Consider the following 15,411-nt stretch of genomic DNA (forward strand, 5'->3'; position numbering starts at 1 on the left):
AAGTGTTTAGAATATAATAAGTACAGTAATGTATTATCTTGATATTGAGTCCTCTTGTGGGATACTGTAGACTTCTAGTGACTATGATATTGCCTCCTAAGCACAAATTGATCCCTGCAAGGTAGAATAGGAAAACCATAGACTTAAGATGCATAGGAATAATGGCTGTGGTTTGGAGGGAAGTAGTTAGATGACCTAAAGGAATGGGGAGGGGGAAGCCTGTTGGAGGGAGTAGAGCTTAGTGTCTGCCTGAAACAAAGACCTCTGATGCTCCAAACTGGTCATATATCTGGGAACAAATTTCTTCCTGTTTAATTTAGTCAATTTATCATATATCAGAAAACCTTGAAGAAGGCAATCAAGTGAGTAATTCAGTCCCTGTCCTATACAAAAGAAAAACAGAAAACCCAGGTTCCTTAGCAGCCAAGGAATCATAACTCACATCAGTGCAGAGGCACCAAGTGTGCACCATCCTATTGTAACCCAACTCAAGTTGTACCAGTTTTGCTTTTTGAGCTGACAGGAAAGTGCCTTGCACTAAGAGAAGCTTTGCTCTACAGAGCAACCTCTTGATGCTATTCAGCAGCCCCTTTTCTATTTCCAGTAATAGAAAATGTGTGGACCTGGTGATATGTATAGTTAGGTTGTAGGTTGGTGCCAGCCATAGTTGCTCCTGCTGTTGAGGGTCAGCCCTAATCTTAACCTCCAAAAGAAAATAAGAATGATGCTTTCAGGTCTTGATCTTTTTCTTTCCCATAAATACTGTCTCCAGGCCACTTAACTTCTAACCTATCCTTTCAATATATATAGTTTATACTCCATTCCTGCACCTTTCTATCTTCGTGTTTTTGTTCACATTATTGCCTTCTCTAGTACTGTCATTTCTGTCTCTAACTTAATCTATTCATCCTTCAAGATCCTGGCTCAGGGGTGTACCTCTGGGGGTGGAGCAAGAGTTAAGCAATGTGCAAGGCCCTGGGTTCAATCCCCAGTACGGCTTGGAAAAAAAAAAAAATTGAAATTTCACCCTCACTAAGGAGTTTGCCTTTAAAAAAAAAACAAAAACATTCTTCCCATGTGTTTCCAAGAAAGGAGGAAAAAAGATAAATGTTAAGCACTCATATTTTGGGTACTTGGCATATTTCTGTCCTGTAAGGTAGGTATTGCTGTTTTGTTGTTGTTGTTTGTTTTTGTTGTTGTTTTTGTTTTTAATGGCTTTATTATGTGGTGCTGAGGGTCAAATCCAGTGCTTCACACATGCTAGCTAAGTGCTCTACTACTGAGCTACAACCCCAGTCTGGTATTGCTGTTTTACTTAAAAATTAGTTTCTGAGGTTAAGCAATCTGAACAAGACATGTAACTACAAAGTACTTGTGCTGAGATTTTGACTCAGTCTGACTTGAGAATATAACTTCCCAAACTACCATATTTAGTCTCCTATTAAATTTGCTAGTGTAAGCTCAATCTACCATGGTGTTTTGTATATAGGAAACTTTTAGTCAAATGTTTGTAACATTGAGTTTTCTTGCATCCTTACTCTGTTTCTCCAGTGTTTGAGAGAGGATTCCCCGCTTTAATCATAGGAATTGAGTAAACCGGGCCTGGAGGTAGGCAGGTAGAGAGTTTGCAAGTCTGCCTCCTGAAATGTGAGCTACCTGGAGATAAGCAAAGGCACAGCCTGCTGAATTCCCTGCCAGGCATACTGTAGAAATTCCCACCACCCTAGGAAGAATTCTACACTACTTTCACAAAATCTTAGAATGTTAGAGCTGGAAGGGAATTAAAAGATCACCTTCCCTATTGGTTTCCAAATAGTCATGAATCCCTTTGTTAAAAATAACTTTCCAGAAGTATATATTTTGAAGAACAAAACATTTTAGGTAGAAGAATCTAGTGATAATCTTCTTCCCATCCCCCATTCCACAAACATCCCCTAGAACTGAGGATCCCAGTTTGAAAAACAGTGTAACCCCATCATTCTTACAGATGATGAAACTGAAGTGCAAGTCTAGTAAAGATCAAGGCGTGTTAGTACCTAAATTCATTCCAGAAGTTCTGTAATTCCCGTGCTTTCCATGGAAGTCATCCTTACGCAGCATTTCCAAAAGGGACTTTGTGATCAAAACACTCAACTAGTTATGAAGACGACAAATCTGAACAAGTTCTAGTTCTCCCCACTCAGGAGCTAGGCTAATGAGGAATCTAGAGACAAAAAATAACGCACGTTCGCACTGAACTATACTTGTTTCCAAAATACCACTCCTGAGATTTAGGAAGGACGTCAGGACCTTGGCCAGCTCTGCGGAAGCCCTGTGGGCGGTAAAGTGGGGTCCCTCTAGACCCCATAGAAGCCGGGGCTTGAGAGACGAGGCAGAGGCCGAACCTCGTGGGCAGAATGGCTGGCGAACCCCATGCTAACGCTCGGCGCTGTCCCCCGGAGGGGGTTGCTCACAGAGTGGGTGACCCAGCAGAGATGCTCTCCATGGGATTCCGTGGCCCGGTGACATTCCAGTCCTGCGCCTGCTGCAAGGGCTCACAGGACGCCAAGCGGAAGGGGCGGTGCTTGCGGCGGAAGTTGCCGTCTCAGGTCACGCGGGAGGCCCTGCGGCGCGCAGAGCTAGGGTTCAGGTGAGTGGCTGGTGATCTACAGTCGCTGGTTCCCAGCGCTGCGCACCTGCAGTGCCCCATAGAGCACGTGACCATTCCAGGCCCAGGCAACGATGGGTCCTGTTTTCAGTTGGAATTGCACCCGGGAGAAATGCGGGCAAATTCAATTAAGTCTGAATCTGGAGTCTGTCGGGTTTCCTTTTCGGAGGACTCTGGCTCAAAGTGAAAGCTGGAAAAAGCCTGTTCTGAGTGTTTCGGCTGGGGCTGCAGACACCCACCCAGCCCTATTTCAGAACTAGGGCTGGCTGCCACTAGGTGTCCATAGCTGCACAGTCTGCCTCTTCTCCACTTGTCTAAGGCGACACTGTCAGGAATCATCCCTCCGGAAGCCTCTGCCCTTTCCCGATGTATCAGAAGTGGAAAGAGGGAGTGGGTGCGAAGGAAATGTCAGGTGTCTTTCTCATCGTGGGTAGGGCAGTGGGAGTGACCCTTTCCTCTTGACTTGACAGAAGGCATGGCACTCTGGCGGGCGTACCAAAGGGCCCTGGCTGCTCACCCGTGGAAAGTCCAGGTCCTGACGGCTGGTGAGTGTCTGGGAACCAAGTGGGAACAGAGCAGGCTGATTAGGGAGAAGGGTGCGTTCCAAGGTATTGCCCTTATTTCCTGCTTCTGTTTAGCCTCCCGGAAGTGTTGACTCTCATCTCAATCTGTTCTGTCCCCAAAGCTATTCTAACGGGTTATGTATAATTGGCTTACCTGTAAAGTAGGATACGAAAGTTCTCAAAAAGCTGAGCAGTTGGTCTCAAGGATAAAAGCATTGCTACAGGAAAACCCGCTTGGAAAACTAAAACACTCACTTTAACATTTTTTAAATTTTTTTTTAATATTTATTTTTTGGTTGTAACTGGACACAATATCTTTATTTTATTTATTTATTTTTATGTGGTGCTGAGGATCGAACCCAAGGCCTCCCACTTGCTAGGCAAGCTCTCTACAGCTGAGCCACAATCCCAGCCCCTCCTTTAACATTTTATAGAATGCATAGCACTTTCATATGCATCATACCACAGGGGCTCCACAAAGCTCAGAGTTAGAATTACTTGACTCCAGATTAGATTACATACCCAGTAAGTGCTGATATCAAGACTCCAGTTTATTTTTCTTAGCATTTTTATTGTGAAATATGTGCCAGAATAAATATATACATTTGAAGTTTACATTGTGCTAAAACTGATCACTCCTGTATCAGTACTCAGCTTTGGCATCTCCTGTGGCACTCTCCCTAATTCACATATTCCATGAGAACTCTGAGTTTTGTTTATATCATTCTTTTGCTTTTCTTACTGTTTATTACCTATGTGTATATCCCCAAACACCTTTCTAACCAAGGATTTTTTACTCTAATCCAGTGATTAGATAGCAACTTCATGAAGGTAACCCAAGGATATCCCTACATTTGTTACTATCTTCTTTCTGCAGATTAGCTAATGCAAGGAGATAACTCAGAGATAAGCTTTAGAAGGGAAAATTATCAGGCAGTGCAAAGAGTGATCCGGGTAAGATGAGGCCTTGCCTATGTGAGGACTGTGGGATTCTGAGAAGAAAGAGTTTTAGAAGGGATAGGGCACTACTGAAAGCTAAGATTACTCAAATAAAAATTTGCAACTTCTCTGTGTGACTGACCAAGAGATGGATGGACTCTTTTGCCTCTCCTTGGGCCTCTCTTCAGCCTCCTGTGCCCAAAGACCTCTTGTCCTGTCCTCAGAGTGTCCATCAGCCTGCATGACTCACCTGGCTGCGTGTGTGGTGACTCATGCTGGATTGTGTGGCTGTGATGGGAACTGACACGCTGGGCCCTTTGCCCAGCCTCAAATTCCCTCAGGGCCCATAACTGCCAGATAGAAGATTCCCCCTTGTGGTCATCAAGAATAGAGAGAGAAGGAATGATAGCCTTTGTGTTTCCATACCCAGTGAATTTGCAGCTGACAAGGACAGGAGCTAAAGCTGAAAAGGGTCCCAAAGGCAAAAATGTGGTGGAACAAGGGTCTGGTCTTTTGATATTAGAGTCCTTTGGCTTCACACCCTCAATCTTCCTGAATCTATGCTGACAACTCATTCCTGAAACAATCTGAAGATTCCTAGCACTTTTCTTAAATTTCCCCAAACTTTCAGTCTATCACTGCTGCTAGGTATATTGGGACCAAATTATAAATGAAGATGGTTTAGCTCACTGAGCCATTTTTGGACCCCAGCACAATTAGTTCCTAAGGTCCCATGGACTAGCTCATCACACTGGAAAACAGATTTCAGAATTGGAGTTAAAAAGACCAAGATATGAAAATCAGAACCATAGTACTTTATAACTGCTTTAATCAGCACAAGCCAATAAACTTCACTGGGCCTCAGTTTCCTCATTTAGAACTTGAGTTGATCTATTTAAAGTTAGCTCTTAACACAGAGTTATTTTTTTTCTTTTTCTTAAGGGATTTAGGACTTCACGGGGTTAGTGTAAGGATTATCAATGTGGAAATTCTTTTAAAAATCCACAACAGACTTCAAGGCTCAAGGGGTTTGACCCTTTCTATGAGTCAACCCAAGCACAACAAGCCTTTCTTTTTATAGTGGGTTGAGTTTGTCCCAGTTGCCATAAATCTGTTCATGAATAGTAGGTTAGCCTTGGTTTTCCAAAAAGCAGAGCAGAAAACTTATGTGCAGGTACTTTGTTAGGGAGTAGGAAGTAATCCCACAGAGGAAAAGAGGGAGAACCAGAATAAGGATATATGGTTAAATTGTCCACTATTCTGTTCACTGTGGCTCAATCTCTTGGAACTAAGAACCTCTTTGAAATGCTTCTTAGGACTGTCTGGATGAATAGTCATTTTTGGAGAAAAGAAGAAAACTTCATTCCCTAGCTCCAATCTCACATTGGCCAAAGTGTCACCTTAGGAAGTGTTAGCTCCCCTTCCACTACCAGGTTACACAAGCATAATCACTGAAGACATTAACAGTGAGTCCCCAGGTATGGCATGGGCCCAAAGCAAGGGTCTGTTAGGTTGTACTACAGTAATGGCTGGACCAAGAGATAAGTGAGCCAAGATCTGAAATAGTTCAACGGAAGTGTCTAATACACCAGTTTTGGCCAAGCCAGAGACAGGAACAGGGCAGCCTAGGGAAAGGTTGGCTGCATATTCTGTAGAGTCTGAGTCAGCCTTATCCCTTCCTTTCTTGAGGGCCCTTCCAGTCTCCAGTGGGCCTGGGGCCCAGTTCTGTTCATCTTCGGCCACCCTAGTACTACTATGAGAGCATCTGAGCTCCTGTAGACCCTGGTTTCCCTGAAGTCTGACTTAAGCCAGGATGTGAGAGCTCAACAGGCCTTAAAGACCATTCCTACCCACAATATTACAGAAGAGGAAATTAAGGCAAGAGTAGGGAGTGACATGTGCTGAGGTCTTATATGGTCACTGTAGGGCTGTCATTAGAACCTAGAGTACTACCTACTGCACTGCCCTGCACTTGAGACTATGGGGTCCTTCGGATGCTGAGTGCTGTCCCAGCTGGTCTGAGCTTAGACATCTGGCAAGCATCAGAACCATCCACTTTGTCTTGTTTTCCAGCAGAAGGATGGGCTAAGGCCAGGTGTGAAGAGAGCCCTCAGACCCATTCCAGAGGATGTACTCTGTCCTACCCAGGGTCAAGTCCCTACCCCAGCCAGGGAGGTAGTTAAGGAAGCTTTTGAGTAGGCAGTACTGCTGGCCCCCTGCCAGTAGTGTCTATCTGCCAACCTAGCCTCCTGTGCTTGAGGGCACACTTTCTCTCACTCCAAAAAGCTACTTCCTGTCCCTCTGTCTTCTCATCTTCCATTAGTGCTTTATTTTCTTGTACATAGGATTCCACACAAAAGCCAGTGGAAGAACAAAATATACCTTGGAAGAAGGTGTGGAAGTTGGGACTTTTTTACTAATAGGCAGGGGATGGGTCCAAGTAGATCTATGCCCAGAGATAGGCTCTCCTACCTCCTTCCCCTGGTTCTAGCAGGGAGTGACGGCATGAGAACTGGCACTTACCCAAGGGCATGATGTCACACCTGCACCAGCATCTGTAGGCTGGGCTCTGTGCCCAGCTCTGGCATTTGGGCATCACGGCCCAGCAGCCCCTTGCCCTGCCCCATCAGGGCTCTGGGCATTATGTGCCTGCAGCCCTCTAGTCCCAAATCCCAAGACCAAGGATCAGGGAGCCAGATCATAGAAGCTCAAAACTAGCAAAATATGTCTCAGGTCTCCCAGAGCCTGGGGTTTTGGGGTCTGTTTGGGCTTTGGGTTGGGAAGCATGAAATGAGGAATCTGAATATCTGACTCCTTCCTGCTCAAAGGGTCACTTGAGCCATAAATGTAGGTCTTTCTCTTTGTTTGGACCAAAGCCTTAGACTACCCTAGAGTTGCGTAGGTAGGTCCAAGTCCCTGATCATCTGTGGGCAGAGGATGAATTTCTGGGTGCTGTTCTATTTGAAAGACCTGGCAGGGGCTGTACAGCCATAGTGCCTACTCATTCCTGTTGTTGCCATGACGCTTGGTAGTCCCTCGGGCTTGATGTGCACAGTTTGGGGCCTAGAATCCATATTTCTCAATGGCTGTGGGCTTCCATGATTATGGGCTCAGGAACTTGGACTTTCATTCCAACTCTGCCTTTAGCTTGTCAGATGACTGTCAGCAAGTCATGAAGAGTAGAAATATATACCTCTCTTTAACTATTTTTTTTTCCCCAGGAGCATTGCTGCCTGCCCTCCCCACAAGGTGACAGGGAACAAAGGTGCTGAATACTGGAGAGTAAGAACAGGAAATACATTCGTTTAGGAAGCATTTCTTATATGTAAACTCTTTGGGACCTTGCTTGGACAGAAACCAATGCAGAGGAGCAGCCACAGGAGCCCATGGCTGCCCATTGACCTCCAAGCCTGTCTCAGCTTCTACTTGGAATGCTGGCCTTCTTGCTCTCCTGGCCTGGATTTGTCCCAATTCTGCTCCTTACTGAGTCACACATCTTAGTTGGATGTGTGACCATCTACCTCCAGACCTTTTGTGAGATTTATGTGAGCATTCATTGTTATCTGTAACCATCTGGCCAAAGTACACTGTCAGACTGTTAGGGCCTTCATTGAAGAAGTGCCTTTGGTCTTCCCAAGGTCACTTCTTCTTTTATGCATGGCTGCAGAAGCTCCCTGTCCTTCCTGGGAGCACAGCCAGTGCCCCCACATTGGGGGAAGACATAGTGAATTAAATGCTAACTACTTGAGAGCAGGGAGCAAGCCCTCACTTCCCTGTGGTTTTTACACCTTGATTCCAACATTCTTCATGCCTTTTCCCAGAGCAGTCCTGTTGTTTGGGATCATGCTTTTGACGTTTTTCCTTTATTTATTTCTGTACAATTGCCAGGGATTCTGTTAAGTATGGTGAGGAATAAGAAAACAAAAGTGTCTAGGATTTTGTACTTTCCCTTGAGGAGGTTATGTCTACCAGTATTCTGGGAAGAATGACTGAAAGTTTCAGGGGTACCTTGATCTGAAATAGTTTGTACCTTGGGGACCAGAGCTATTCAGGGGTCAGCAGCCCAGATTATCTAGGGATGCCTGTCCCCAGCCCTAGCCCCCAGCTTTCCCCTATTGCCTCTGACCAGGCTGCTAGGGCAGGGCTGTGCAGAGGGTGGTAGAGAAGAGCAGTGCCTTGAGCACGCAGCCAGCATAGACGTCAGAGCCAGTTCCAGGCCAAGGAACAGGGTTGCAGGATGTGTTTGCCCAGTGCTAATTGAGGGCATAGAGACAGTGGTGGCTTTGTGGCTGGAGGGGACTTTCATTACTCAGTGAGAGAGTTGGGCAAGCTGGAGATCAGATGGTCAATCCCAAGCGGCCCCTATAAGTGTGTGTTTGCTAGAAACCATCATAACTGATGGGGGCTCTGTAAACAATGATGATTCTGTCTTGGTTTTTGAGTGTGGATGTCTCACTGGGGCTGCATGGATCTGAGTGTCTGTATAATTAAGGGGGAAGCAGAAGCAGAGGCCTGGGGAGAAATGGCTCTAATACCCATTGCCAACTCAGTCTGAGGGTACGAATGGGGAAGTCTGGATTTGACAGTGCTAAGGTGGCCAGGACTCTTTCTTGTCGGGAACTCTTTCAGTTCAATCATTTTCCCACCCAGGACCATTTGAGCACTAATGTCTTAGAAAAGAGTTATCCTTGCTGTGTTCTGCAAATAGAGATCCCAAGACCAAGGTGAAAGCTGTGGGCTAAGTCTTGCATTGGGCAGAGGGAGAAAGAAACAGGGTTCTTTATTATTCTATACATGATCTATTTGTAGTACAGTGTCCTAGAAAGAACATATGTCTAGGAGTCAAGCCTCCTCTTTCTGGCTTGCCTCTTCAGTTACAGGTTATTTGAGATTGTAGACCTTTGATTCTTTACCTCTAAAATAATGGATTTGGGATCAGATGGGTTTTATTAGGTGACCATGAGGTGGATGGCTTTTATTTTATATTCCCATGTTGCATTTTGCTAATACTTACTTTAAAATAAAAAATATAGATGAAAATAACTTTACACAATAAATTAATGTTATTTTAACTCAGTTTAAATTTAGCAAATGATAAGTATTAAATAAAATAAGGAGTTTGGATTAAATGATCTTTTAGGCTGGACGTGGTAGTACATTCCTGTAATCCCAGTGACTCAGGAAGCTGAGACAGGAGGATCAGAGGTTCAAAGCCAGCCTCAGCAACTTAATGAGACTGTAAGCAACCCAGTGAGATCCTGTCTCAAAATAAAAATAAAAAGGACTAGGGATACAGAGCTGAGGTTGTGGCTCAGCGGTAGAGCACTTGCCTCGCACGTGCAAGGCACTGAGTTTGATCCTCAGCACCACATAAAAATAAATGAACAAAATAAAGGTATTGTGTCCATCTACAACTAAAAAATATTTTTTAAAAAAAGGACTAGGGATGTGGCTCAGTGGTTAAGTGCCCTTGAGTTCAATCCCTGGTACCAAAAGAGAAAGAAAGGAAAAGAAATGATCTAGTAGGCCCTTTTAATTCTGTCTATGATTTTCAGTCCTAGGACCTTAAATTCTCTTTCTTCTATCTGCTATTTCCTGACTTGACCTCCCTTTACCTCTCAGTGCAGAGTTCTTGGGTTCTGGCCTACTCAGGATATACATGAGGTGTCACCATCCTTGAAAAACAGGTGGTTTTGTGGTAGCAGGTGGGGCTAGTCATTTGCCCAGAATGAAGTCCTGGGGCTCAGAGTGCCAGAGCCTCATTCTGTCAGCGGACTTAAATTTTTGGAGCTATCCTGACAACATCTGTGTACCCTGCACAGGGTCCCTGATGGGTCTAGGTGACATTATCTCACAGCAGCTGGTGGAGAGGCGGGGTCTGCAGGAACACCAGACAGGCCGAACCCTAACCATGGTGTCCCTGGGCTGTGGCTTTGTGGTAAGTTCTGCCCACAGCAAGGCTGCACTGAACTCACTAGAGGTCTAGTTCTTTGCCATCCTGTAGTTTCCCTTGGCCTGTCACACCTAGGTCATCCTGCAGCCCTCATAGTGTCTCAGTGTATGCTTCCCCTGAGATTTGGTTTCTGATACTTGGGGGAAGAACATTGTGGCATAAAAATCAAGTGCCCCTTCACTGCATCCTGCGGCCCCAACTGGGGTTGACTTCCAGGCCCCTGTACTAGGAGGCTGGTACAAGGTGTTGGACCGGCTCATCCCTGGCACCACCAAGGTGGATGCGCTAAAGAAGATGTTGTTGGATCAGGTGAGTGAAGGAAAAGGGTGTTTGGAAGGCCAAGCTGGGTTAGGACATGGGGTAACTCACAGAGCTTTAATTTCTCTTCCCTAGGGGGCGTTTGCCCCGTGTTTTTTAGGCTGCTTCCTCCCATTGATGGGGACACTCAATGGACTGTCAGCCCAGGATAATTGGGCCAAATTACGGAGGGTAAGTGAGTCTGTGGCTAGTAGGCTGGCAACTCCAGGAAAACGTGGAGGCAGGGAGAGCCAGGAGAGGAAGGCAGTGTGGGGCTAGAGGTGTTAGAGGTGTACTCTTGGGACAGAAGTTTGTATATGATATTCATGATGCGGGGTGGGGGGGGCAGCCACTTAGAGGTGCAAGTGTGAATTTGTTCCTTCTTTGTCTCCTCAGGATTATCCTGATGCCCTCCTTACCAACTACTATGTAAGAACTGACCCCTTCTGTCTGTTTTCCTGCTCCCTTAAGTCCAGAAATTCCCTGGGATTGGGGTTCTCCTGGCATAGGAATCCTTCCCTTGGGATTATTCATTCCCCCTTCAGGCCCTATGCTCAGAGAAACAATAACTTCCAGTCTTTTCTTGTGTGCAGCAGTCAGGGCAGGGCCAGGTGAGGCAGTGAGTCTGGAAGTCCCGTCGGGGAGGGAGCCATTCAACTTTTGCCTTCTCTTTTTGTAGCTCTGGCCTGCTGTGCAGTTAGCCAACTTCTACCTAGTCCCCCTGCATTACAGGTATGACAGACCCCCACCCCACCCTTCAGGGAAGATCCATGTTACCAACAATTAGAAAAAAAATGATTCTCATTTCAACCTTCACCTCCTTTAGACCTCCACCAGTATACTTTGCTCTGGTCATAACTCTTCAGACTTCCAAGCATTTTATTCATAACCTTTGGCCCTTTACAGAAACTGTTCCAGAATGTCCCCCACTGACCTTCTATCATCTCGCTATGGAGGATCCTGCTTCTACAACTCTTGTCTCCATCCCACCTGAGCTCTCCACCTTTGATGGCATATCTGCAGAGACAGTGCCTCACTGGGGTGCTGCATCCTAGGTTAGACAGAAAGGTAGACCTAAAGGCTTTGTCAGGTTAGTTTACTGCAAAGCATTATTTTGCTTTAATAATAAAGGTCATTGCTGAGAGATAATAAAAAATAGTGTGGAACTCAAAATGAGTTGTTAAAAATGCTTGCAGGTGAGGTATCTTGGAAACAGAAAAACTCTGAAACTCTTCCGAGAAGACATGGTCAAATTTTTCATGAATAGCATAGTTAAAGGAATACCTACTTACAAACCAATTCCTAAACATAAGTGTCCTTTGCAGCAGTCTTTGAAACTAGAGCAAAGTCAAGTTAAAATAAAGAAGGTCCTAGTGACTGGGAAGGCTGAGGCAGGAGGGTTGCAAGCTTGAGGCCAGCCTGGGCAACTTAAAAAGACCCTGTCTCAAAATAAAAAAATTTAAAAGGCTGGTGATATAGCTTAGTAGTAGAGCATTTGGCTAGTGTGCACAAGGGTTTGATCCCTGGCACTACAAAAAGCAAACAAGAAAAGGTTCTATTTTATACACAGGTAGCAAATTTTTTGGAAGGTGGAATCTCCTCAGTTGGTACAAGATGGACAGATAAATGTATTTTGAAGGGGCCTGGACAGGTTATGAATAACAGACTGTGCCTGACAAGAACTGCTGGGTTCTTGACTGTTGAGACCTTCATCTGGAATTCAGGGCCCTGGGAGAGAATGAGAATCTGAGCTAGTTCTGGTCTGCGCCACGTAGTCCCTCCATAGGGGCTGGAGGAAGAAGACTCAAATCTGGAAATTCTCAGAATGCTGCCTCCTTTTCCTTTGCACTCTCCCTATCCTATTCCATTCTCCCCCTTCCGTGCTTTTTAGTCTCCCTCCTCACAATGCATTCCTGTTCCTAGGTTGGCTGTTGTCCAGTGTGTTGCTGTCATTTGGAACTCCTACCTGTCATGGAAAGCACATCAGTTCTAGCCTGCCTTGCTTCATCATTGCCACCCGCAGTGATTCACCATGATCCCGGGATTGTCAGACAGTCTCCTCAAAATGGGCATATCAATGTCCATGGGGTTGGAAGTGCTGGTCAGAACTTGATGAGATGAGCACTCTGAAATGGGACATTTCATTTTAAACTGTAAACTGCTTCTGAAAATCACTAGCCCTTTATAATACATTCATGCAATGCTTATCAACAGTACGTTCTGAGAACTATCATTAGGCAATTTCATTGTCATGCAAACATCATTGAGTATACTTACACAAACCTAGGTGGTATAGATCAGTCACTTGATGTGGCCTCTTGATGCAGAGAAGAGACATGGTAAATATGAGGTGTATGAAGATTGCTACCCGTCTAACACCACATAAAGGTTTTTTTCCTAAATTAGAGAAGACTCTAAAATAACGAAAAGCCAGGTTCTGTGGTGTATTCCTGTAATCCCAACAACTCAGGAGGCTGAGGCAGGAGTTCAAGGCCAACTTTAGCAAGCAATCATGTGTCAAAAAATAAAAAGGGCTGGGAATGTGATTCAGTGGTTAAGCACCCCTGGGTTAAATCCCTGGTACCAAAAAGACAACAACAAGAAAAACTTTGAGTCATAAAATAATGATAAAGTAGAGTAAATAAATAAACCAGTAATATTGTCTTTATTATTATTATCAAGTTTTATGTGCTGCACATAAGTCATACATGCTATACTTTAAAGCAACTGGGGATGCAGTAGGTTTGTTCCCACCAGCATCACTACAAACATAGGATTAATGCATTGTGCTGTGATGTTAAAACAGTTACCATGTCACTAGGTGGTAAGATAGGAGTTTCCAACTTCATTACAATTTTATAGGGTCACCATTATGTATGTGGTCTGTCATTGACTGAAACATTGTTTATGGCACATGACATAGTCTTATTCCCACTCATGCCAACTTTTCATTTACATGTCTGTTCCCTTCCCAACCCTAGTGCTCTTTGGGATCCCTTCAAACTCTTTATTGTGCTTCAGTAAATGTTTTAAATACATAATCTGGAACGTGCAGAGGTCCGGAGTAAGACCCAGGAGAAAACTATAAAAATAGCTATTGATGGAAAGAAGCCTATATCCTCCAAGTCTTCATTTACAAATGCAGACGATAAGGTCTGTGGAAGTGAGGTAACCTGTCTAAGAGTGGCAGAATAAAAACTTGAACCCAATTTTCTTATTTCCTGCCTACTGATCTTAACTACAGGGGCAAAGGCATAATACTGCTATTATGATTTCTGGAAGAAAAACTGGTATTTGTTAAACTTCCACTTTGAAGAAACTCAGAAACAAATGGCCCAGCCAGAAATCCTCATATTTGGTGCTCAGACAGCTGTAGAATTTAGATTCCAGGGCTGTAATAAGGTCAAGAGTCTGGGGATACTTAAGTTGTGGCGGGCTGCCTATAGTGTTGGCTGAGTGCCAGCACAGGTTCTGGATTCCCCCAGTCTACAACCTGATAATGGGCTAGGGACTGGATCTGAGCATCCCAGAGTTCTCCCCCAGGCTTCTTGCCAGTTCTTCGCATCTAAAGACAGGGTCAGCACCATAGACAGCGCCATGGTCCCACCTCCCTTCTGTGTGCCAGAGGCCAGGAACCAGGTTAGTGTGATGTGGCGACCAGCTCTAGTCTGTTCTAGACAGGGAGAAGGACTCGGGTCGTAGAGCAATCTTCATGGCCCAGACTTCGGGAGCCGGCTTCTCTTCCAATTCTAATGCTGCTTCCAGTGCTAGCCCTAGGGACACTAAGTCAAATGTCAAGAAATGTACCGCTCTGGGGGCTCGAAACCTCTGGACTCAAAGTTGCTGTCATTGCTTCTACAATCAGTTCATGTTCTTGGCTGACGTCAGTCGGAGCTGTCCTAGCGCTATATAAGGCTGGCGGCAGTCCCGGGACAGACCCTGTGCTCCCCAAGGAGCCCTCAGTCCAGCCCGAGGGACAGAGACTGGAGCTCCGTCTTGCATCAGGCAGACACTCTCCGATAACCTGTGAGTGAAGGGAGCGGCCGTCTAGATTCCCTGAGCACCAAGACTCAGCCCACCAACCGCGGCCCTCCGGGAGGCGGGGAAGAAGGGAGAGAGGGGTGGAACTGGATTGGCGCAGCGGCTGGGGCTGGGAGGCAGACTTGGGGCACTGGGCAGAAGCTGGAGGGTCCTGGCGGTGATGCTGGGCATGCGCTGATAAGGGTCACACCACCTGCGGCTGTCCCAGGCGCACCTCACCCTGCGCAACCCGTGTGTCTAGGGCCGGTGGCACCATGAAGCAAGCGGGACGCGCGGCACTGCTGGTGGGGCTGCTGCTTCTGGCCCAGCTGCGTCCCGGGGGCAGCCAGTGGAGCCCGGCGGCGGCAGCTGGGACCGAGGTCCAGGACCCGAGTCTTCGATGGAGCGCCGGGGCGCGGAACCAGGGTGGTGGGGCTCGCGCTCTTCTCTTGCTACTGGCAGAGCGCTTCCCGCGCCGCACTGGGCTCACCCGATGGGGATCCCGTGCAGGCGAGCGGCCACGACGCGACGACCCTCCACTGTCCATCGACCTCACATTCCACCTGCTGCGGACCCTGCTGGAGCTGGCCCGGACGCAGAGTCAGCGTGAGCGTGCGGAGCAAAACCGCATCATACTCGACTCTGTGGGCAAGTGATCCGCCCAGTCCCGGACTGCGAAAACCTTGACCCCTTCCCCCACCCCGAGGCTGAAAGGTGCGCGACCGGAACTAACCCAGTCCCGCCATGCAGAGTGGCCCAGAGACGCTCTGAGCACCTCTGCTTGTCTATTTTTTAATAAAAGTGCTTAAGAGCCTTTGACTCCTGTCGTGGGGGCTCGGGCAAGCACAGCAGGGAATCCGTGGGAGAGGCAGGAGAGGCCCCAATCTTGATGGGGAGAAGGTCAGGGAGAACTGTTTTCAGTCAAGGCTCTAGGGGTACCATTATCTCCCCCTCTCCCAAATTCCTAAATTCAGAGGTCCCGCAACCTCCAC

General features: G+C 46.3%; 2 protein-coding genes across 5 annotated transcripts; both read left to right on the top strand.

Moving 5' to 3' along the window:
- Window positions 1–66: 66 nt before the first annotated feature.
- Window positions 67–12,615, top strand: Mpv17 (mitochondrial inner membrane protein MPV17). 4 transcript variants are annotated; one of them, XR_002483657.3, is made up of 9 exons: window positions 67–2,629; window positions 3,118–3,192; window positions 9,972–10,087; window positions 10,319–10,411; window positions 10,496–10,591; window positions 10,796–10,828; window positions 11,079–11,131; window positions 11,306–11,489; window positions 12,323–12,615. XR_002483657.3 is itself a non-coding variant. In XM_005322529.5 (8 exons), the coding sequence occupies exons 2-8, from the start codon at window positions 3,123–3,125 to the stop codon at window positions 12,390–12,392; spliced, it is 531 nt and encodes a 176-aa protein (XP_005322586.2). In that variant the 5' UTR covers window positions 67–2,629; window positions 3,118–3,122; the 3' UTR covers window positions 12,393–12,615. The 4 variants fall into 4 exon arrangements, 2 of the variants coding, with proteins under 2 accessions (XP_005322586.2, XP_040127433.2); XR_013429157.1 differs by lacking the exon at window positions 10,796–10,828; XM_005322529.5 differs by lacking the exon at window positions 11,306–11,489.
- Window positions 12,616–13,186: 571 nt separating this feature from the next.
- On the top strand, window positions 13,187–15,232 carry Ucn (urocortin). The gene is made up of 2 exons (XM_040271501.2): window positions 13,187–14,425; window positions 14,682–15,232. The coding sequence occupies exon 2, from the start codon at window positions 14,695–14,697 to the stop codon at window positions 15,073–15,075; it is 381 nt and encodes a 126-aa protein (XP_040127435.2). The 5' UTR covers window positions 13,187–14,425; window positions 14,682–14,694; the 3' UTR covers window positions 15,076–15,232.
- Window positions 15,233–15,411: the final 179 nt, after the last annotated feature.

The sequence above is a fragment of the Ictidomys tridecemlineatus genome, chromosome 12 (genome assembly GCF_052094955.1).
Source record: "Ictidomys tridecemlineatus isolate mIctTri1 chromosome 12, mIctTri1.hap1, whole genome shotgun sequence".
NCBI lineage: Eukaryota > Metazoa > Chordata > Mammalia > Rodentia > Sciuridae > Ictidomys > Ictidomys tridecemlineatus.

Coding starts and splice junctions, on each gene's coding strand:
- Mpv17 (XM_005322529.5), top strand. CDS start 3,123: ATGGCACTCTGGCGGGCGTACCAAAGGGCCCTGGCTGCTCACCCGTGG. Junction 3,193..9,971: donor AGTCCAGGTCCTGACGGCTG/GTGAGTGTCTGG, acceptor TACCCTGCACAG/GGTCCCTGATGGGTCTAGGT. Junction 10,412..10,495: donor AGAAGATGTTGTTGGATCAG/GTGAGTGAAGGA, acceptor TCTCTTCCCTAG/GGGGCGTTTGCCCCGTGTTT.
- Ucn (XM_040271501.2), top strand. CDS start 14,695: ATGAAGCAAGCGGGACGCGCGGCACTGCTGGTGGGGCTGCTGCTTCTG.